The following is a 24,461-nucleotide window of genomic DNA, read 5'->3' as shown; positions in this document are numbered from 1 at the left end:
AATCCTCTGGTCAAAATATATATGAATCTATCTATTAAAAATAATGGTGTCAACAATGAATAACCTTCCAAAACAATCTATGTCAGAAAATAGAAAGGAGGAACACTCCCTAACTCAGTATGTGAGGCCATCACCCTAATACCAAAACCAAACAAAGATATTATAAGAAAAGAAGACTACAAACCAATATCCCTCATAAGCATGAATGCAAAAACTCTCTACAAAATATTACCAAATCAAATCCAACAACATATAGAAAACTGACAACACCAAATGCTGGTAAGTGGGTGGAGCAAGAGGAACTCTCATTCATTGCTCGTGAGAATACTATGTAGTATAGCCACTACTAAAGACAGCTTGGCAGTTTTTAAAAATACTAAATACTCTTATACAATCCAGTAATAACACTCCTTAGTATTTACCCAAAGAAATTGAAAACATGTCCACACAAAGATCTGCACATGGATGTTTATACCAGACTTATTCATAAATGCCAAACTTGGAGGCAACCCAGATATTTTTCAGGGCGTATATGGATAAATAAACTGTAGTACATCAAGGCAATGAAATATAATTCAGTGATAAACAGAAATGAGATATCAAGCCATGAAAAAACATTTAAATGCCTATTACTAAATGAAAGAAGCCAATCTGAAAAGGCTATGTACTGTGATTCCAACTATATAATACTCTAAAAAATGCAAAACTATGAAGAAAGTAAAAAAGTCAGTGGTTGCCAGGGGTTAGTGGAAAGGAAGGGATCAATAGGCAGAGCACAGAGGATCTTTAGGGCAGTGAAATGACTCTGTATAATACTATAATGGTGGATACATGTTATTATAAATTTGTTCAAAACTATAGGATGTCCAACACCAAGTCCTAATGCAAACTGTGGACTTTGGGTGATAATGTTTCATCAACCGTAACAAATGTACCACTCTAGTGAGAGATCTTGTTAATGGGGGGGCTATGTATGTGTAAGGGGCAGGGGATATATGGGAAATCTCTGTACCTTCTGCTTAATATTGCTGTGAACCTATATCGCTCTAAAAAATAAGACCTACTAATATATATATATATAAAAAATTCCATAAAAGATGCAACACACACAAATTATTCCCTTTTTCTAAAAAAAAAAAAAAAGTAGTACACCCCAAAGAGTATCTGAGACAACTGTTTGTGGTGCGAGAATATATTAAAACTTCAATCTAAATTTATTTTACCTAAAAATAAAACATAAAACTTAACTAATATTTACTGTATAGATTGACAATGGTGTCCTCACAGGAAGTCAGATGATCATTGTCATGTGTCCTGTGTGATATGGGAAAGGAAGAGTTGAAGTCTCTCTCACAGAAGGGCTGAGAGTGGCATCCACATTTCTCCATTTACTTGCGGTACATCGTAATACACTTCAATCTATTCATGCCCAGTTTAGACCTCTGAAGCAACCATCATTCCAGGTTAGAAAGAAATGATATATTGGAAGTATCATTGTATTCTGACCATGCTCTCTGACTCTATTTGAGTTCCAGACCTTGGCCCAGATATTTTCTAACTCTTCATCATAAACTAGCCCACTTCCTAATCTGATCTCAATATTTTTATCATAAACATAATATTAATAAATAAGTAAACTCAATACCTATAGCCTTCAGATTCTACCACTCATTCCCAACCTTAGCATTCCATACACATATTTTATTTCTACAGTCACTCACCATGCTAGAGTAACAATTCAAATCATGAAAGTAGAAATGGGGATTAATTTCTTATACTGCATTTTGCTTCCTACTGACTACAAGGTGTAGTGAGTATGTTTTCTTTAAACTCAGATTATAATTTAAATTTCAATTCAAATTGAATAGAAAAAACAATATTACTTAGCCAATCCATGTGCTCTTTTTGTTACTTTGACATTTTAGTCCCATTTCCTTTCCCTGATTTAATAATATTAAAGACTTTTTATAACTTTTTTCCACAAATGAAACAATTCAATAAACTGGGCCACTTGGAAATATGGAATTAGCATTTTCTAAAAGTACTAAATCCAATCATCTATCCTATATCATCAAATTACCTTTTAAAAGTGAACTATACCGTAGTTTTATACCTTAGGGAAATGTTATGAGTAAGCTCAACTTAAGTCCTTTTTCAGACATCAGAATCTTAGAAGGGATCCAAAGTGGACTCACTGTAGATCACCCAAGATTAAACGTCATGAGATAAAAATATTTGTTATATATTCTGCTGGAAGCTTCTTCCATGGCCTGATAATTTTTAAATTGTTAGGTTACTCCTAAAAGCAAATTCAACATTGAATATCAAAGGAAAATGTGAAATCATAATGCAATCCTAAATATCGGGCTTCAAACTTTTAAAAGGCTAATTCCATTCTTACTAAAATGATATCACCATTATTACTGTTACATATATTCTCCATATATATCCATATCAAAGAGGTTATAACAATTATTAAATATTTGAGGAGAAAGCAGCAGTCTCTTAAAAAGTTAAATCAAGTCCTATTTCTAGTCTAGCTGGAGTGTGAGGTTTCACATATATAGGGTGTTTGCCTGCCTTATTTATTGCTGCATCTCCAGCACCAAGAATGTGTTTGGCCAACAGTAGGCACTTAAGAGAATACATCTTTCTGACACAATTTTTCTGTAACTTCAGACATAACAGTCAGTTGCTACCAAAACCAGACTATACACTTAGCCAACAAGAGTGAACGCCCTAACCCTTGGAGTGATTAGAGTCTACAAAATGCAATGATGGCTTGTCCAGCAAAAGGAAATTATCATTGAATCTTCCTAAGAAGGACTGGGAAAAAAAGAGAAACATATCTAGGCCTCCTCTGCCCATATCCTTCAAATGTACTTTATATATACTATACTAAATGGAGGTAAACCCTGGGAGGCTTAATGAGAATCTGTTCCTCCATTTCACTTGAGTCAGGATTAATACATTCACTCATTTGACATACTTATCTATTCTTATTTTTCTTTCTCTTTCACTTCTCTACCTTTCTACTTCTGACTGCTTCTGTCCCATATCTAATCTTGGCTTTTAATGCCTGTCCAATTGGCTCTCCAAACATACTGCAAAGTTTTCATAATTATAACTAAAAAACTCCACCTCCCACCTCCACTATGAAGAGTCTTTTCCAGTTCTCCATTTTCCACTTTTCCTTCTTGGTAGAAAGTACTGACAAGCCATTTCTCATAAAAACCTGAAACCTATACATCCTCTCAGTATCTACATTGAGACGAATATAGCAATAATATATTCATTTTACAGCAACATTGTCAATGACAATAGCAAGTTTTATCGAACACTTACTAAATGTCAGGAACTTCATATAAGTTATTTAACTTATTCCAAAACTCAAGAGATATATAATAACATTCCCTTTTCATTTTTCAGTTGAAGAAACTATGACTTACAACTTTCCCAATATCATATAACAAATAAATAGCAGTGTTGGGCCTTGACTGCGTTCTACATATTATGCTATATTGTCTCTCACAAAATTATTTGCAAAGTCGTCTGATTAATTTTCTAAAACAGAGCCCAGAGCTCTCTTCCAAGCATAAAAACTTCAGTCCAGGAACTGATCATGTTAAGGCTGGTTAAGAATGTAATGTAAAAAATATTGAATTTTTAAAAAAATTTCTGAACTAGTTTTAGATGACCTAAATTCTAGTCCTGGTTTCATCACTGGGTGATCTTAGACATGTTATTCAGACTCCCTGTGCCTCAATTTCTCACCTTGAAAATGAAAACAATAAAATCTGCTTTACATAACATGTTTGTTTTGAAAACTAAACAAAAAAGGGTTTTCATAAAAGCAACTGCAGGAGTTGCTATACAAGTATAAAACTGGACCAGTAATTCAGCATCCTCTCTAGCCCCTCAGGCGTGTTTTTCTTGTAATGATCTACTAATATGATTCTCTCTTACCATTAAACTGTCACTATTTTGTACTGACCATTAACCCCATGACTGCAAACTTTTGACTCTGGCCTTCGAAAATTTCCATCAGATGTATTGTAGACCTTCTTTTCTGGAAAGACTTGTATTTTCTCTGCTCTTTTAAGCTATAAATTGCTTGCCCATCTAGCCCAGTAATGTCATCCTCTTTTAAATTCCTCTAGTTAATCCTCATTTGGTCCTAAACCCTTTAACTGTTCCCCACAAGTGACAATCCATAAGCCACATCAAACTGGCTTTAGCCTGCTTTTCTAGGACAGGTTCCAACACCCCACCCCACCCCCACCACCAGCCAAAAAAAAGGGTTGGGGGTTTCCCTAAACCTTCCCTAATCCACATACCACGATTCCTGTGTATAGTTCCTGTCTCTCATCCAGGGAACAAGAGTTCCCTGGTATTCTTAACAGTATTTATTCTGAGTACTAACAGAATCCTAATTTATGTATTTGTTCAAGTTTGGGAAGATGGACAAATCTTTTACACTTATTTTTTATAACTCCACTTTGATGCCACAAAGAAATATCCCTACTTTTAGGCAGACAGGGTAATTGACAATCTTCTTTCTCCTGTACCCTTTCTTCCAGCCCCCTACCCCGACACTGCCCCTGTCCTCTATTGAGACTCTATTCTTGGTGGTAACTCCTTGCATTCTTCCCATCACTCTGCTCCCTCCCTGCTCAAACCTGGCGTCCGCAAGAGAACTGGGCATGCTCAGTCGCCACAGTTGATTCCGAGGATGCAAACTGGAATCTTTTTGCAGCATGTGAGCCCGGCAGGAGAGGTAAGGCCCTGAAAATACAGTGGCCCAGAATTTGCCCACTCCTCCTACGGAAGCATTTTGTTGAAAACCTAGGAATGGACTCGGAAATGGACAGCTCACCGCCAGTCCCTTCCGCGCAAGGTGGGTCACCAACCTTAGTAACAGGGAGCTGAGAAACAGCCCCTCCGTCTGGTTTGGTGCAGGGAGGGGATTTCTGCTGTGGTAGCACTGATAGATGGCTGGAAGCTATGACTGTCATCTCTGTTGCATCAAGAAAATACTGGGGTTTTTTTTTTTCTTTTTTTCTTAAACACAGCAACAGCAGCTGCTCCAGACTGAAAAAGATGTTGCCTGAAGATCTCCAAAGTCTGCGAGCCAGACAGAGAGATTGTGGAGAGGATAGGCAAATCAATCACTTACACAAAAATTAAATGTAGGGAAACAGCTTAAGAACCCAGAGATAAACAGATGGGCTATTACCAAATGACAGTTCAGAAACCTTTCTAATATTCAAATCTGAATTGTGTGCCTGTCCCCCAAAAATGCATACCTTCTTTGTACAAAAACCATGACACATTTCCCTTTGAGAAAGAGACAGAACACACACACACACACATACATACACACACACACACGATCCTTCTGTTCTTTCCCCTGGTTTCTGTGGAGACTAAATCTCTAGAGCTGCAACAGCAGCAGATTCCCTCACCTCACTGCCTGGGGATGAGGCAGGGGGAGGAAATTCGACAGGGATTAAACATGATAAAAGGGGGCTTCTTTGCAAGGGCTTAAACCAGCACACAGCCTGAGAATCAGAGAGATAAGCAGTAACAGGCAGGCAGAGAGACACATAACTGCCCCTGCTGCTAAAACCTAGCCATTTCTTCAAACAGCAGCAAACATGAGACATTTCATCACCGTAGTGCATCCATATTGAGAAGGGGGGGAGAATCGTGTGCTTTGCTTTATGCATTTCAGTCTCCCAAGATGGGAGGAGACCCCTGTCCATATGTCGTAGGAGCTATCCACCACCCTAAAAGTACACTCGCTGCACCTAGCTAGCAGACCACTTGCCTAACAGGTTTTGCAGCAAACGCGGTTAATCTATGTGACAGCAGGTTGTCTCTTACCGTAGGCAGCAGCGGCTCCATTTGGGCTCCCTGGTCTTTAATCTCCATGTTTTGTAACGCCTCTGGAATAAGCACCTTGCTCTGCAGTGTCTTCAGTGTCTTACAAGCCCGACACTCGCTCTGCTTAGTATTCGGATCAGGTAGCTCTGAAGCAGGAGGCAATTGCACACTCCAACTCACCAGAGTCACATGGCTCCTACTCACTCGGGCTGCTGGCCAGGTTTTGCACTGAATGCCTTGGATCCCTGGGCCGGTAAGATAGATCCCCCAAGCCCTGTATCACTGCCCACACCTGGCTACTAGTATAAAATACAGCAAGCAATGCTACAAGTCTAATGGGCATTAAGAATCTCACCTAAGATGCTCACTTTTCATATAGACTAGTCCAAGTTGGCCTCCAACCAAATCAGTCTGATTTTGACACTTTGAGGTAACTCGCTTCATTCTCAGAACCCTATAGGAGACATAATTCAAGCAAGATGATGTAAATAAGGTTTACTAGGTGTTCCGCTCTGAGTACCTGGGGGCTTTTAAAACAGATAAGATGACTTTAATATTAGCATGTCTTAGTGAGGCTGAAATATTCACCACCAACGACAACAAAATCAAGCATTTAAGTCACTGTTGACTCAATAAGATTGAACAGATATTTTCAGTATTTTAAAAGTGAAAAACTTAGGTAAGTCACACATTGTTAAAAGTAAAGTATATGTTTTTCTATGATTTCCCAACAAAAATGACAGAGAAAGAAAATATTTTGATAGTAGGAATGATCAAGATACTAAAGCACTTTGAAAAGACAATGAATCTGACGAGAATATATCCCTTTGTCTAAAAGTCTCAACAAAATAGGGTAGGGGATTATTTAAATAATCCACAGAAGAAAAGACATGCTCTTTTGTAGGAAGAAGTAGTTGGTGAAGATCATCAAGTGACTACACATATTTCCTAAAACTGATTATAGATCTAGAGTATTTTAAGTAATGAAGCCCATATATCACTGAACTCCAGACTAAGTGTATGGAGGTTACAAATGAAGAGTAATAAAGAACTTTCAGGGATTAAAAGAGGGTGACTAAAAATTATTAGCATAGTTTATCTTAAATAAGAATAACTTTACCAGATTCTAAAACCTTTAATAATCAGGAATGAATATTAAACTATTTTAAGCAATACACCAAAATTTTCCATAATGCTCATTGCAGGTGGAATTATGGATACCTTTTATCTGCTTTCCTTCTCAATACAATTCTTTACAACAAGCTTCTATTATTTTTATAAGAAAACATTTATTTTAAAACCCTAATGATTAATATATTTAAGTGGCTACTTTGTGCATAGCATACTGAGTTGATACCAAGGGTTTAAATAACAAGATATCTGACTAGGAATTTACTGATATTGGGGTCAATTTGATTTTCTACCACAGACTGATGAATAAAAGCTACCTTCCCATTCAAATGACCATAATCAACAACCACAAACAATTTGTTATAATAAAAATAATAACTTCACTTTAGAAAGATTGTTTCTATCCCATTGAGAAGCCTATGTTGTTCCACTTATATTTCTTCAAAGTTAATTTAAATATAATTAAGAAAAAGTCTGGCCCTTAATTCCAAAAGCCAAAATAAAAGTAAAATTGTATTTAAAATTACTTTTTAACAATATTTTCTTAAACTGTGTATTATTAAACCACAAAGGTACTTTGCTGGAACAACCATTGCTTGAGAGCTTACGATATGACAGAGCTACTATTTGTGCCAATATAATAGGACCTAGCCAGGGTTGCAACAGCAGACAGTCTACTTCTAAAGATCAAGAAAGCCTATGTATCTAAAGTTCTCTGATCCAAGATGTCAAATACTAGCCTAGCACAACAAAGTGGAGAAAATGATCCTCATTTAATCTGCTACCTATCTAATAGAATATATGAGAATTAATGCCCATGACCTGACAGAATGCATCCACATACTAAATAAGTCCCAATGAAGAAGATAGGTATAAAACTAATAATTCCTAGGAAGAAAATCATCAGTAGGTAGTGGAATTTTTACTAACAAAATCATAGAATTTTACAGCTCAACTTCTCCATTGATTTTCAAACTCAGAAAGTGAAGAGAAACATGGGAACAGGAAATACAAATTGCATGAACAACTTTTTCTCAACTACATATTATCTGCCTTGGAGATTCTGATATGTCCTTGGTGGGGGTGAGGAGAAGAAGTAGTCCCAGGTAAATTTTATATTTCTTCCAGTCTGGAGCTCTTTCCACTACAGTAAAGTTTCCTTGGATCTGAGATTATAAAAATAGGTTCCTGTTTAGCCTGCTCCTATTTAGAAATCCAATGAGATTCTATTAGTACAATTTGACAGCAATGATTTCAATCATCACATTAAAGTATTGCAAGACTGAATTTATCCAAGGAACGAAATGTTCCAGACACCCTACCGGAATGAGACAATAGTCTGATTTTCACTCAGTCAGTCCTACTATGTGTGAAGTACTATGCTACTTCCTGTCATACACAGCAATATTAAAGTGGAATTTTCCTCTCTGAAGAATGAAATAAAAGTAGGGATCGGCCACAAGCCAACCGCACAGACAGAGGAATAACAGAAAGTACTAAACAGAAGAGCCACCTTCCTGTCCAGTTGCCCAGGTTGTGACCAGTAGGAAAGGAATACAGCCACCATGGTGTGCTTCCTTCCTTGATCTCTCGTGTATCTTCGGACTCTTGCTGACCTCAAATTTTACTAATCCCTTAAGTAAGCAAGTCAGCATGGATTCAATGTACTTTCAGTTCCTACCTCCTTTTGCTATTTTAAGCCCCTGGTGTTAAAATATGCACATTCATATAATGTTTATCTTAGAGAAAAGACCATCTAGTATTGATTGTATTGGAAGAAAACACTGGATTCTAAAGGTATTGCCAACACTGATATTTCAAGAAAACACTTTCAGTCCTGGTGGTATTGAGTTTCTGGCTTAGATCTCAAAGTTCTTTGCTTTGGCCCTTTTTAACATAAAATAACTAAATTTTAGGTTGCATTGAGTTCAGAAATATATTCTGAACAGTAATACTATGTTAGTGGTAATATTACCAGTTCAAGAATAATATTTCAAAAAATTACTATTTTTCACATACAAAAATGCATCTATTTACATCATTTATTTATGTTTCATTCCTTTGTATCTCTTATCCCTTGAGACCTATACAAATGTTCTCAACAACTTAAAGCATTATTATGAAGATTTGTCAAATACAGTTGACCCTTGCCAAATACAGTTGACTAAAGTTTGTATTAAAACTATTAGTGTTGGAGGGGTTGGAGGGACCAAGCCTCTGAGCAGTTGAAAATCTGTGTATAACTTTTGACTACCCCCAAACTCAGCTACAATACTGTTGACCGGAAGCCTTAATAATAACAGAAATAGTCAATTAACAGATATTTTATATGTTATATGTTTTATATACTTTCAATAAAGTAGGCTAGAAAAAAGAAAGTGTTAAGCAAATCATAAAGAAGAGAAAATATACTTACTGTTCATTAAGTGAAAGTGGATCATCATAAAGTCCTCATCCTCATTGTCTTCACTTTGAGTAGGCTGAGGAAGAGAAGGAAGAGGAAGATTGGTCTTGCTGTCTCAGGGGTGGCAGAGGTAGAAGAAAATCTACATATAAGTGGATCCACGCAGCTCAAACCTCTGTTGTTCAAGGGTCAATACAAAAGCATTTTGTTGAATTTGACCAACTCAAGAAATACCAAAAATGCTTTCTTGACAGCTTAAAAATGGTGGCACTTAACCATTAAGAAAAAGGGTAAGACTGCCTATTCTAAAACCTGGCATATCATAAGGAACTTCTTTATATAATATTAAAATTTAAAGGTGTCAAATGACACTACGTTTTTACAGATGTTCTTGGACTCCAACCCGATAATGACTCCAGTCATCAACTATGAAAAGAGATACATAAAATAAGTAATCAGGGAGCCCATTCCAACATTGGGCTAATGTCCACATTTAAAAAACTCTCTTAGTCCCACTTCTCTTAGTTCATGACTGATTTTTCCACTTCTAAAGATTGGAACAAAGACCTGCTTTTCACTTTTTGTCCCAATTGCCTCCTACAGGGAAACTCATAGAAGGCCTACTCTCTAGACTGAGTTCTAGAGGGCAGCATCTTAATTTAATTTAACTCAGTTCAATAAAAATTTGAGTACCTACCATGTGCTAGCAACTATACAGAAACAAATAATAAGACAGAGCCCCTGGACTCAAAGAGATAATTTAGAAGAGAACAAAGATAACATCATTCAGCAAAGTGCTATTTAAATTTTAAAAAATTCTGCAAAAATCAGAGGTAGACAAGAAGACAAAATGACTAACTTTTAATAGCATTTTTCTCACCCTTACCCCAGAGATTTAAAATCCTTAGGGGACTTGTTTTTATGGAAAGATCTAATTTTCCTTTGCTTGTTATATAAACAAGAAATATATGCATGCCTCAACTTATTACTTCTCCAATTATCAGCCTTTAAGCCTAATTATCACTGCCTTTGTTAAATGGTCCTGAATGTATCATTTCTATTCCTAACTTGAAAATAATCAATATCACACTTACAGAGTTAATCTTGTAACTAATCCTTAACGTGTCCTTTTGTATCCCAAGTTATGAAAAATTACGCTAAAATAATCTTTATTCACAGTGTTCTATGTGTAAATTTTAGTGTACATTCTCAAATGACAACAAACAAGAAAAATCTTTGTGTTTATTATTGAGTTTGCACTCTATCTGTCAAAGAAAGATGGCAAATGTCATATGGGAAAAATGTAAGAAAAAATCAAAATGTACCTATAGCAATTTCTCAGCTTCATAATAAGCAACCAAACTATTAGTGAACAAAGAGTGTTCAGATGCCTTTTACATGGTCTTATATTACCTAAGAACCTGAATTTTTTTCATTTTGCTGTAATTTTCAGATTGTTCCACAATTCACGTGTTTACATATTATTTATGTAAAGGGCTTTTTTTCCTAACAGAGAGAAAATCTTATCTGAAGCTGTAATTTAGGCAAAGCATAAAATAATCTTATGTAGATCTTTTTTTATTAGTCAATTTCACAAAGATTAAGCACAGATTTTGTACTATGTGGTAGTACAAAGATAAATAAGATAGGATCCTCGACTCTCTAGAACACGAAACAGGTGATTATTTCAATGTACTGTGGTGATAAGACAATGAGCTGTCCAAAATATTAAAGGAGTATCAAATAGGGACATAATCCCAACTAATGAGTTTGTAAATCAGGGAGATGAAACATAAACTAAAGGATGAGTAATAGCAAACCCAAGTGAAAAAGCCCTTTCATTATGGAAATTTTTCAAAATTCGGAGCAGTATGAAGATGAAAATGACAGTCATTCATAATCCCACCAACCAGAGATAGTCACTGTTAACATTTCAGCATGTTTTATTATAGACCTAACAATTCTGGGAGTGGGGAATGATATTCTTTTATATTTATTATTTCCATCACATTTAAAGCAATGGAATTATGTTGCATATATGAAATGAAAGTCCTTACTAGAAAAACGTAATATCCAAATAACCTCTTAGATTTGATCCTTTATTACTATACAAATATGTCTATCCTACTTCTCCCAGCCTGCATCAGGAATGAGAGAAACTTTCAAACCCTCTAATTGGGAATGGGACACAAGTTGTCTTTTCTTTCAAATTCTGTAAACCTAACTGAATTACCTGTTATTTTCTCTCTTCCAAAACCCAAACCAGGGCTCAGTTAGTGGAAAAAGCACACAGCCCTTTCTTAAGGTTACACATTGACACATGAAGTTCTTACTACTTCCAATTCTTCCTTTCCTCCATTCTGGAGAATCTTTTGATATGGACAGCCTGGCTCTTCATCTTTTCTCACAATGCTATTATTTGGAACCTGTGTCCAACTAGATTAAGGCTTCTGAAACTTAAAGCCAGATTGTCTGCTGCATTATCTATCCTGAAATATGAAACACCAATGATTAAATGAAGAAATACAAGGCACTTAAATAAATGTATGGGGAAATTTAATTAAGATTTTAAAAATACTATCTTAATTCAATATTAATAAAATAGTAAAAAACTAACTGAAATTTGCTTTTATTTCTCTGAGAAAATTGATTTTGATATGTGTTTGAATTAAATGATACTTTTCAGAAACATAATCCCATACATCCAGGAAGATGCACAAAAACTTGTGTATTCATTTAATAGATATTTACTGAATACCTCCTATGGGCTCAATACTATGCAAGGCACTAGAAAGGCAAAGTCCCTGCCCCAGGGATCTGATAGTCTGGAAGGGAGACAAACAATCAGACATGTCCAAGACATATACCTTAAATATGACAGGTATGTGACAGAAATAGAAGGGGCACCTGTTCCAGACTAGGGTGGAGGTATAAAGATATAAAATGGATTATAGGGAAGAATAAAAGTATTCCAGAAAGGAAGAATAGCATGTTCAAGAACTATAAAAAGTTGTCTATAACTGAAACACTGGATATATCAAAGGATATGGCAGGAAAGAAGGATGAACATGAGGGCAAGGACCAGATTACAAAATTCCGTATTTGCCATACTCAGGAGATTGGTTTTATTTTATAGGGGATATTAGAGAAGACTTCCCAATGGACATCATATCTGAGATGAACTTTAAAACATACAGAAGAGTTTATCAGAATAACCTGAGGTGATTCAGAATAACCTTAGATGCTTCTGAAAATTTTTGATTCCTAGGTCCCATATCCAAAGATCCTAACCTAGTAAACTGGGGTGAGGATAAGGATTCTGTATTTTTCACAAGATATTCTGATAGAAGTGCCTATGCATCACCCATTCCAAATTTGATATACATACTTTCCATTACTCTAACTACAACTCTTTCTTAAAAGAAAAACACACACACTTGGCTTAAATATTTACAATTATTTAGAAGACAACATGTAACACTGTATTAGGATTATTAGGACAATGTGCCATCCGCTGTTTAAAAATGAAACCTACCATTTACTTAGTGTTTATTACATGTCAGGTATGTGCCAAATCTTTTATATAATTATTTAATTTACCACTCATATCAACCCTGAGAAGTATGCATTTTACCTCCACTTATATATGAAGAAACTGAAGCTGAGTGAAGTTAAATAATCTGCTGAACTTCACACAGCTATAAGCAGCAGAAATCCCAACCCAGGCTATCTGCCTCCAACGCACTTACTTTCTGCATCATGCTATAACTGATCTCTACCTTGTAAAGGTTGCCAGTGAAATGTTTGCTCCAATTCTAATTACCACAAAGAAGAATAAGAGCACCAGATCCAAACTCATTGTTGGTACTATGGCCAGACATTTTTAAAAGAATGAAAATTGTCAAGCCAGAAATAAAGTATTTCTATCAACAATGATTCATGCAAATGCTGCCTCATATTTAGGCTTCTTCCAGTTCATTCAGAAAACACTGAGGAAGATGCATGGGATCCCATTTCTTAACAGAAAATAATTGGGCTGATAACTACTGTGTCAGGGTGAGAAATCCTATGGTGGTAATCTCCTGAGCCAGGTGGTTTTAGTCTTTCTTTGGCCAAATAAGACATAACATTGCTTTCTCCAAGTCTGCCACTGTCTCTCCTTCAGAGAAGGCAATTCACAAAATTCCAATAAATTCTGACTTAGTGTAAAAGATACTACTTGGAAGTGGAAAAAGACAAACATTTATTTAATAGTTCATATGATAACTACTGTAATAAAGGTATAAAATGGATTATAGGGAGGAATAGAAGTATTCCAGAACGGAAGAATAGCTTGTTCAAGAACTATAAAAAGTGTCTATAACTGAAACACTGGATATATCAAAGGATGTGGCAGGAATGAAGGATGAACATGAAAGGGCAAGGACCAGATTACAAAATTCCGTATTTGCCATACTCAGGAGATTGGCTTTATTTTAAAGACCTTTCTTAAACAGTTAGAAAGGTCACTTAAGCTATAACATGAAAAATGTTGGGGCAAGGTAGGTGGCAGGGAGACTAGTTAGTAAGCTAATAAAAGAGGATAAAAGCCTGAGCTATGAAGCTGTAGTGAGGATGGATAAAAGGAAATGGTCCCAAGAGATATAGGAGGAAAAATAGATGTGAATTGCTGACTATTCAGATGCAGTGAATGAGGAAGAGAAATATGTCTAGGTTTCTGGCTTGATGGATAGTGGTGCTGTTAAACAATACACACAAATTAAAAAAAAAAAAACAGTAAAAGAAGCAATTTGAGAGAACACCTGAAGAATTATATTTTGAAAGTAATCACAGTGGTTAAGAACATAGGCTTTGCACTCAGAAATGTCACTTAATATCCAGGTGACCTTGGGCAAGTCACAAGGATATTAAGTGACTCCTGAAGACCGTTTCTTTATCTATAAAACTAAGGTAATAAAAGAACCAACTTAGAATTGTTCTGATGGTTAAATCAACTAATGCAAATAAAGCATTTAGAATACTGCCTAGCAAAATGGTAATCCCTCAACAAATTGTGCCTATTATCATTGTTTAATTGAGTTTGAGAAGGCTAGAATGTCCAAATGCAAATTGTCAGAAAAGAGTTGGGAATACGGATTTGGGACCAGGAGAAACTCTAAGTATGGATGGTGTTTCTTTAAGAGGTTATACAGAGTTAGAATAACACAATGAATGGATTTCTGAGGAAACACCAACATTAAAAGGATTTCTGACTTTGTATTGATGCACTAATTATCCTAAATTTTTGTTTCAACCATTCTTCGGTCACAGTTTGTGAGTCTAAAAATATTTTTCCCGATAAATCAAACGTCCAAACCCTTTATAAGTATTCTTACAACCTATTCTTATGATTTTTATTTGTATAAATCTACGTTAATGTACTATTGTCTATTTCAATTTTCCTAGAAAACTTCCATATCCTTTAGAGCAAGACTCAATAGGGTTATATATGTACTAAAATACTTCTTTACTGACACAAATATCATCCACATATTATGAGGAGCTATTCATGATTTCTATGTTCATGTACAATTTTGACTCCTGTTGAAGAGCTATTGGGACTCACTGGCAGTGTTAGGTCCAGAAAAAAAAATATGACAAAAAGTGGGTTTGGAAGAAGTCCTTATCCTTTGGCATCTGTCTGATGGCACTGCTTGCCACAATCTCAGTCAGGATTCTCCTACATGCTAATCTAATAGCCTACTTCTTAGCATTAAGGTTCTCATTCACTTAAATTGTCAAAAGGGGCTTCTCTTGGTAATATTTCCTTTCCACTTTAAAGATATTAAGAGAGAACAACAGAGCTTTCTCAAGAAATTCAATACTTTCAAGGCCTAAAGCAGGGGTAATCACAAAGATAGGGATACTAGCCCTCAAAAAATATAATTCAGCAAAACAGACACAGAATAATATAGAAAAAATGAGGAACAGCTGAGTTAACAAGTGAGCAGTTATCATACCCCAAGATGTCACTGCTCCACTTGACTCTGGTGTCTATAGAAGAATTTGTAAGATCAAGAGCTCAGTCTGTGCTACGGCATTTCAAAACAATTCTCACATTAATAAAAAGGAAGATCTAAAAATGAAATGTGCTATTTAATCTAAGTAAATTAAAATCACACAAAGCAAGAAAGAGTGATTGTAAGATTAATACTTTATTGTTTTAATGTGTCATTTTTATTTTTAAATTACAATTGAATCTAAAAGCACGATATTCTTCCCCAGTAAACCAGGTCTATAGAAAACAAACCTATTCAGACTATTACTGACTCAATGAAAAACATTATCCTCATTAAAATAAAATTTATTTTTCTTCAAAAAATTATTATTTAAGCACTTTTTATGTGCCAGATACTTCATACTCACTGTCCTGGGAACTGGGGATATAGTAGGGAAATAAGACATTCCTAGTTGGAGGAAGGGAAATGAGGCAGTCAAAGAATAAATAGGCATATGAGCAAAACATATAACATGTGAGATGATGATAAGTGCAATGAAGAAATACAAGGCAAGAAAGGAGAAAAAGGAGGGTCCCTACTTCCAATGTTAATTAAGGTAGCCAGGGAACAACTTGCTGCGGTGACATCTGAGAAAAGACCTGAGGGAAGTGAAGTAGTGGGCAATGAAGCTATATGGTTGAATCGGTTTTCCAGACAAGGAGAACAAGTAAGAAGAATAGACAGAGCTGAGTAAGGGAGGGAGCAGAGAAACCAGTAAAAAGCAAGAAATGGTAAAGGCCTGAAGCAGGTGAGAAATGGTAGAATTGTGGATGTGTTTCTGCAGGTAGAGACGACTGTATTTGCTGAAGGATGCAATGTGGGATGCGGGAGAAAAACAGAAATCAAGGATGATGCCAAGGTTTTTGGTCTGAGAAAGTTGAAGGATGGCATTTCCATTGCTAGAGACAGATAAGTATTGAGAACTTACATGTAGAAACAAAAAAGTTGTTGGGGACTTTCACAAGAGCAGTTCAATAGAGTGTGAGAGGACAATTTAAGAAACAATAGGGTGAGAGAAATTGGAGTATCAACAATGGTACTCCAGAAGATTGGAAAAGAGGAACAAAGAATTAGGGCAGGAGGTAGAGGGAGAAATGGGCTCAGAAAAAGAAATTAGTTATTGTTTACTTTGCAATCTACATAAGTAAAATGAAAATATGTAGATTATCTTGTTTTCTCAGGTTGTTTCACCATATCCTATTTGTGTTTCTATTTACTTCCCTGTGAATAGCAAGTTAATATAACAATTACTATTGGACTCATTCAAGTCAAATTACAACATTATAACAATAATGTCTCAAAATACTTCAAGAACATGTACAAAATAAACAGCAAATCATTTTTAGCAGCAAATCATTTTTCCACTAGAACATCCACTGGGAAAAGAGTTTAGTGGTGTAATCAGCAATAAATAGGAGTTATTTCCTTTATTAAAATGCCTTATTACATAAGAAGGACACAAATATTTTTAAACTGTGTCATGGTATCAGTTCTCTCACCATGAAATGTTAATTCCTGTGGTCTGGTAGACATAGATCTGCTGGAGACAGGAAGCAAAGAATGCTATTCAGCTGAATGAATGAACGAACCATTATGGTAAACTAAGTATAATTCCCAGAGTCAGGTCAGGACATCAGGGATAACGACAATGCAGCTCTCTTCATGAAAGCATGGAAGATTTTTTAGGTGTGTTTTTCCACCAAGAGGAAAAACAGACAGTGATTCGGGGCTTCATTCAAAAGATTCCACTACTGTCTATGTTCTATGATAGTATAGACTAAATCTGTCTTGTTCCCTGTTTTCCCAGGGTCTATCGTGCTGCTGAATGCATAATAGGAATTCAATAAAATTTTTCAATAAGTGAATGAAAGCATGCAAAAACCAGTTAAATGAATAAATGAATGAATGCCACCTTAACTCTATGGAACTATAATAGATGATAAATTACAGCCACAGTCAAGAGTCTCATCTGATAAATTGCTTCTACAATAAATAACCACCACAACTTACTCATACCACAAAAATAGAATACTTTAAAGACTACCCATATGGTATCTATTTTGATTACCCAAACAAGATATTATTACTGACCTCATTGATATGCCTGGTGAAGAAAAACTTAATTTGGCCTTGTTCATTTTATAAAACTAGCACAGGGGGATTTCCATCAGTTGCTGTTCTTAAGAGTAAGACATATTTTGAGAGAATCTTCATGAAGAAATCTGTGAAGTCATGATAAATATGAATATTGGTGTTGAAGATTCAGATGTGTAATGTTTAAACAATGTAAACTGAATTCATCTTTAGCCTGACTGTGCTCTGCTAGAACAAGAGAAAGATGTCCTACCTATCCATTCATATTAGCCACATAGTGTTATTTATGAATAAATAACAGAGTTTTAGAAGTATAATGTTCAATATTTCCATTTTCTTGTCTGAGTAATGGAGATTCAACCATACCTGTGGGTATGGATGAGAATTCCTCTGAAAGAATTCTGTCAGCCATCATGGGGCAGGCTTTGGAGTGGGCATGAAAAGGAGTTTCTCTGAAATAATAGTTGAGGATTTAGGACTCTGGGTCCAGGATTCCTACAGATTCTCTCTGGTGGGAATTGAGCTTGCCCTGATACGTGATGCCACATGGGAACAAGTTAATATGAGGAAACAGCTTGGACAATTATAAGACTGTCTTTAATCATCACCATATCTCTGGAATAACAATGATCGAGAGTGTGGACAACTGGAAGGGTGCATAAAGAACCAATAAGACAGATTAATGGAACATATTAAAATTCCTTTGGTAGTCTCACACATTAACTCGGTGAAGGAAACCAGTAGAAAAAAATTTAACTACCCTACCTATGGGATGAAAATTTGTAGTCATATTTTGGATCTCATACTGAAAATTTATTGTTTTGCCAATCATGAAGATCAGTCCTTTCCTTCTAGAAAATGTCGCACCTAACCTTTCATTCAGCCAGACTTTATTGGTTCAGAGATGGGCATCTGATCCCATGTGTACCAATCAGTATCAGTGCTCTTTCCCTGGATTCTTCAACTTGGTAGGAGACATACCTAGTCTCCAAACCTCTCTGATGGAGGAAATTTAAAGTTTTAGAGCAAGTGGAGACCATGTCTCTCACCAGAAGAAAAATCCCTGGGGGACAATTAATCTAAATCACAGAAAATAACTGAGGAGAAATGTAATGAGTGACAAATGATAATTATTCCTGAGATCTAGACACAGTCCAGCACTTCCTGTGGTTTGATCATCAAAGCCAATAATCCTTTTTCCTAAGCTAATTTAAACTGGATATCCATCTCTTACAATCAGAAGAATCCTGCCTAACAGAAGCATTAAAGGAAAGTGTCACTTCATTTTATTGCCACAGACTGGAAAGGTCCAGAAACATGCTGATTACATTTTTATAGGAAAACTGAAACTCAAAAACTTAAGTGTCTTGCCCCCCAGGTCAAAATGACCAGCAAACAATTCTGATTCCAAAGCCAATCACCCTTCATTAACCATTACCCTATGATAAAATTTCTATAGTATGGACATGTTGATAGTTATGGAATATTTATAAAAAATATTCCAAAGACTTGACAACTGATGGGTTTGGAGTTTGAAGAACTACCTTATCTAGCAAATGGGCTAATCTTACAAAACTGATTAAGTTTCTATTCAACGTAATTTTCTAATAAAGGATTGGTAGTACACATCATACTTGACCTGGAAGCTTTTTATTCTCAATAAATACTTATTACTTGTTTTTCATTCTGGAAGCTTTTTATTCTCAACAAATAGTTATTCTTTTTATACTCCTCAAATACTTATTTAGTGTGATAACTCTGTGCAAAGATAAAACACTAAACCTTTCTCAATTTATTCTCCCAAAAAAATAAACAAAACTGGTGCTCTGTGCATATGAGCCACTTGGGATTCTTGTTAAATGTAGATTCCAGTTTAGTAGCTCTGAAATGGGATCTGAGATACTGTACTTCTCAAAAGATCCCTGGTAATGCCAATACTCCTGGTATACAACCTACATTGTGACAATCAAAGTGCTAGATACTCTGGGAAATAAAGCAATTAATGCATGCCAGATTTTTACCCTATGCCAGATTCCTATGCCTCCAGATCTTTGAATGACTTGCTCCTTCTCACCACTCAGGTCTCAAGCTGAAATTCAGTCCTCAGAGAGGTGTTCCCTGAACACTCTCTAAACAACCCAAATCTGAATTTGCATTACTCATTTTTTTTATTTACTATCTGTTTCTTCCTAGAAAAATATAAGCTCCACTTCCACTTCCAGCCATTATGGAGTGACAGTTACCCAATTTGCCCTACTGCATGAAACTATTAATACATAACACTTGGACAAAATACATGAAACAATGGTTTTTGGACATTTGACATAAAGTAATGCATAACAGTAATCCCTGAATGCAAAATACAAACTGAACTCTCTGAGTGCCCCAGCTGCTATGCCTGTAGTACAAGAAAGGAAATCCAGGCAGACTTTGATGCTCTTCTTGAGTTGAAGAGATGAAGCTGGGAGTCCAGACAGGCCCAGGTTTAGCAAAGCAGATACCAAAGAGAAGAGAGATGCACAGAGAGAGAGAGATGCAAAGGATCTCTTCAGTCTTCAGCTCCATAATGCTTAACACTGGTGTATGAAGAAACTACTTGAATGGGGTGGAGATGGGGCATTGAAGAAATCACTTTACAGTGCAAAGGAAGCAAAGGAATTATCATAATCCTAAGGACTCAAGCAGTGCCAGGAATACTAATGTTCCCATCAGCCGAGTGGAAAACCCTGCAAATCACAGGACATTGGCTAGACTACTCAGAAATTTATTGCCTCAGGAATAAGGAAAATGAGGCCTAGTTTAAAGGCTTCTCTGTTTCTAACTAACCAAGCCAAATTCCAATGTTTGAAAAGATCAAGCTACTTCCAAGTAACTTAACTGTATCATGAAAAAAAAGAAGCTCAGGAATATTTATAGGAATAAAAGAATTTTCAGTACTCGATAGAATACAATGCACAATTAGTTTAGCAACTACTAAAAAATTATCTGGCATACATACTGTCCAAAGCAATTTATAGATTCAATGCTATCTCTATCAAACTACCAATTCCATTCTTCACAAAAACTAGAAAAAAACTAATTTAAAATTCACTTGGAACCAAAAAAGAGCCCAAATAACCAAGACAATCCTAAGCAAAAAGAACAAAGCTGGTAGCATCACACTACCTGACTTCAAACTATACTACAAGGCTGCAGTAACCAAAACAGCATGGTACTAGTATAAAAACAAACACATAGACCAACAGAAAAGAATAAAGAGCCCAGAAATAAGGCCACACACCTACAATCATCTGATCTTCAACAAAGCCGGAAAAAAAAAAAAAAAAACAAGGAAGGGGGAAAGGACTCCCTGTTAAATAAATGGTGCTGGGATAACTGGCTAGCCATATGCAGAAGATTGAAACTGGATCCCTCCCTTACATAATATACAAAAGTTAACTCAAGATGGATTAAAGACTTAAATGTAAAACTCAAAACTATAAAAACCATGGAAGACAACCTAGGTAATATCATTCTGGACATAGGAAAGGGAAAGTATTTCATGACAAAGACACCAAAAGCAATTGTGACAAAAGCAAAAAATGGCAAATGGGATCTAATTAAACTGAAGAGCTTCTTCACAGCAAAAGAAACTATCAACAGAGTAAAAAGACAACCTACATAATGCAACAAAAGCAAAAATTGACAAATGGAATCTAATTAAAGCAAGAGCTTCTGCACAGCAAGAGAAACTGTCAACAGAGTAAAAAGACAACTTACAGAATGGGAGAAAAATTTTGCAAACTCCGCATCTAACAAAGGTCTAGTATCCAGCATCCATAAGGAACTTAAATTTACAAGGGGAAAAAAAAAACATTAAAAAGTGGGCAAAGGACATGAACAGACACTTCTCAAAAGAAGACATACATGTGGCCAACAATCGTATGGGAAAAAGTTCAACATCACTGACCATTACAGAAATGCAAACCAAAACCACAATTAGATAGGATCTCACACCAGTCAGAATGGCTATTATTAAAGAGTAAAAAAAAAATAACAGGCGCTGGTGAGGTTTTGGAGAAAAAGGAAACCTTATACACTGTTGGTGGGAGTGTAAATTAGTTCAGACATTGTAGAAGACAGTGTGGTGACTCCTCAAAAACCTAAAGACAGAAATACCATTCAACCCAGCAATCCCATTACTGAGTATATACCCGAAGGAATAGAAATCATTCTATTATAAAGACACTTGTATGCATATGTTCACTGCAGAACTATTCACAATAGCAAAAACATGTAATACACCTAAATGTCCATCAATGGTAGACTGGATAAAGAAAATGTGGTACATATACACCATAGAATACTATGCAACCATAAAAAAGAATGAGATCATGTCCTTTGCAGGGACATGGATGGAGCTGGAGGCCATTATCCTTAGCAAACAAATGCAGGAACAGAAAACCAAATACTGCATGTTCTCATTTATAAGTGGAAGCTAAATGATAAGAACACATGGACACAGGGAGGGGAACAACACAAACTGGGGCCTTTCAGAGGGTGGAGAGTGGGAAAGAGGGAGAGGATCAGCAAAAATAAGTAATGGGTACTTGGCTTAATACCAGGGTAATGAAATAATCTATACAACAAACCCCCATGACACAAGTTTACCTATGTAACAAACCTGCACTTGTACCTCTGAACTTAAAATAAGAGTTAAAAAAATCAAAGAATATCTAAATAAAGGAAGAGACATTCCACGTTCATGAATCAGAAGACTTTGTTAAGATATCTTCTTGTTAAGATGGTAATATTACATCTTATAAATCTAAGGCAATAAATCTAATTGATTTCTTTTAGATAGAAATTTTAAGGCAATTTCTATCAAACTCCCAGGAGGCTTTTTTTGGCAGAAATTGACAAGGCAAACCTAAAATTCATATGAAAATGCAAAGGAAACAGAATATCTAAAACAGAATATCTAAAATAAAACAAGTAGTTTGGGGTACTTACACATCTTAATCTCAAAGCTCACTCTAAAGCTACAATAATCAAGATAATGTGGTACTGGCATAGGAAGATAGATAGATAGATAGATAGATAGATAGATAGATAGATAGATAGATAGATAGATAGATAGATGATAGATAAAATAGAATTGAAAGTCCAGGAGTAAAGTTAATTTTCATATTATATACAAAACATACTTCTTAAAAGGTGCAAGACAGTTCAATGGGGAAGATAGGGTCTTTTCAACAAATCATTCTAAAACAATTAGATATCTACATGCAAAAGGACTAATTTGAACCCTTGCCTTATGCCATACACAAAAATTAATGAAAAATAAATCATGGACCTATGTGTAAGAACTGAAACCACAAAACTTCTTAGAAGAAAACATAAGGGTAAATCTTCATGACTTTTGGTTAAGCAATGATTTTTAGATAGGACACCAAAAGAACAAATAATAAAAGAAAAAATGTAAACTTTTTGTGTTTCAAAAGACACTATCAAGTAAATAAAAAGACATGATCTAGACAGACAGAAAACATTTGCAAATTATAGATCTTGTAAGGGACTCATCTATAATCTATAAAGAACTCCTAAAACTCAATAAGAAAGGACAAAATATTTGAATCAATTTATTCCCCCCAAAAAAGATATGTTAATAGCCAGTAAGCACATTAAAAGATGTCCAACATCACTAGTCATTAGGAAAGTGCAAATCAAAACCACAATGACATACCAGTTCACATCCTCTAGAATGGCTATAATCAGAAAGACTGATAATAAGGGTTGGAAAGCTGTGGAGAAATTGGAGCACCGTATGTTGCTATTGGGACTGTAAAACGGTGCAGACACCTTGAAAAAGTTTGGCAATTTCTTAAAATGTTAAACATAAATTTACCATATAACCCAGCTATTTCACTACAAGATGTGTATCCAGAATTTTACCAACCTAGGTAAGACAATTAGGTATTTCCCCTAAAGTGAAAACATCTATTCACACAAAGAATGGTATCCAAATATTAATACTAGCACAAGTCATAGTAGGCAAAAAGTGGAAACAACACAAATACCAGACAGCAACTGAAAAATTATAAACAAAAAGGGGTATTACAATGGAATACTTTTTTATAATAAAAAATTAGGAAGTACTGATACACAGTACATGAATGAACCTCAGAAACATGCTAAGTGGAAGAAGTCACATACAAAAGACCACATGTGGTATGATTCTACTTATACAAAACATCCAGTAAATTCAAATCTAGAGACAAAAAGTAGATAAGTGATTGCCTAAGACAGGGTGGTAATGACCACAAATGAAAATGAAGTTTCTTTTCAGGGTGATGGAGACTTTCTAAAGTAAGAATGTGGTGGTGGGTGCGCAGCCCTTTAAATACACTAAAAATCATTGAATTGTATTCTTAAAAGTGGTAAATTTATGGATGCAAATTATACCTCAATAAAACTGTTCAATAAAAAGCAAAGACAAATATAAAATACATCTGACAAAATACAAAACTTTAAGGAGGATATTAAATGACCATCAGTACAAGAAATTAAGTTAAAGGGAGCTACTCAAAAAGAAGGAAAGATATCAGATGAAAAAGTAGATCTACACAAAGAATCAAAGTACTGGAAATGGTCAATATGCGGTATGTGTAAAACAAGCTTTTTCTTATTTTTAAAAACTCTTAACAGGTAACCGTTTAAAGCAAAAATATTATCAGTGTCATATGGAGTTTTTAACATAGGCAGTAATAAATATATGACAAAACTAGCACAAAAGAGAATAAAAGGAAATGGGAGTATACCATTGTAGGTTCTCATCCAATATGTCAAGTGAAAAAAAAAATTAGAAAGTAGACTGTAGCGGCAGGGGAACATCACACTTCGGGGACTGTTGTGGGGTGGGGGGAGGG

The 24,461-nt window shown here is 35.4% G+C and overlaps 1 protein-coding gene across 6 annotated transcripts in view; it reads right to left on the bottom strand.

Annotated features, from left to right (window-relative positions):
* Positions 1-9,500, bottom strand: part of SLC4A10 (solute carrier family 4 member 10) — a 365,731-nt gene extending 356,231 nt beyond the window's left edge. For 5 of the 6 annotated variants that reach the window (XM_063712834.1, XM_024243567.3, XM_054549395.2 and 2 more), the window contains exons 1-2: positions 9,434-9,492; positions 5,887-6,340 (exon numbers count right to left, since the gene is read on the bottom strand). In XM_063712834.1, coding sequence (XP_063568904.1) covers positions 5,887-5,934 — 48 coding nt within the window. In that variant the 5' untranslated portion in view covers positions 5,935-6,340; positions 9,434-9,492. Of the gene's footprint in view, positions 1-5,886; positions 6,341-9,433 lie in introns of all 6 variants that reach the window. The other variant, XM_054549397.2, reaches the window with a different exon arrangement.
* Positions 9,501-24,461: the final 14,961 nt, after the last annotated feature.

Source organism: Pongo abelii, chromosome 11 (assembly GCF_028885655.2).
Source record: "Pongo abelii isolate AG06213 chromosome 11, NHGRI_mPonAbe1-v2.0_pri, whole genome shotgun sequence".
Classification (NCBI taxonomy): Eukaryota; Metazoa; Chordata; class Mammalia; order Primates; family Hominidae; genus Pongo; species Pongo abelii.
Note: the sequence above shows the minus strand (reverse complement) of the source record. Positions and strands in the feature narration are given on the sequence as shown.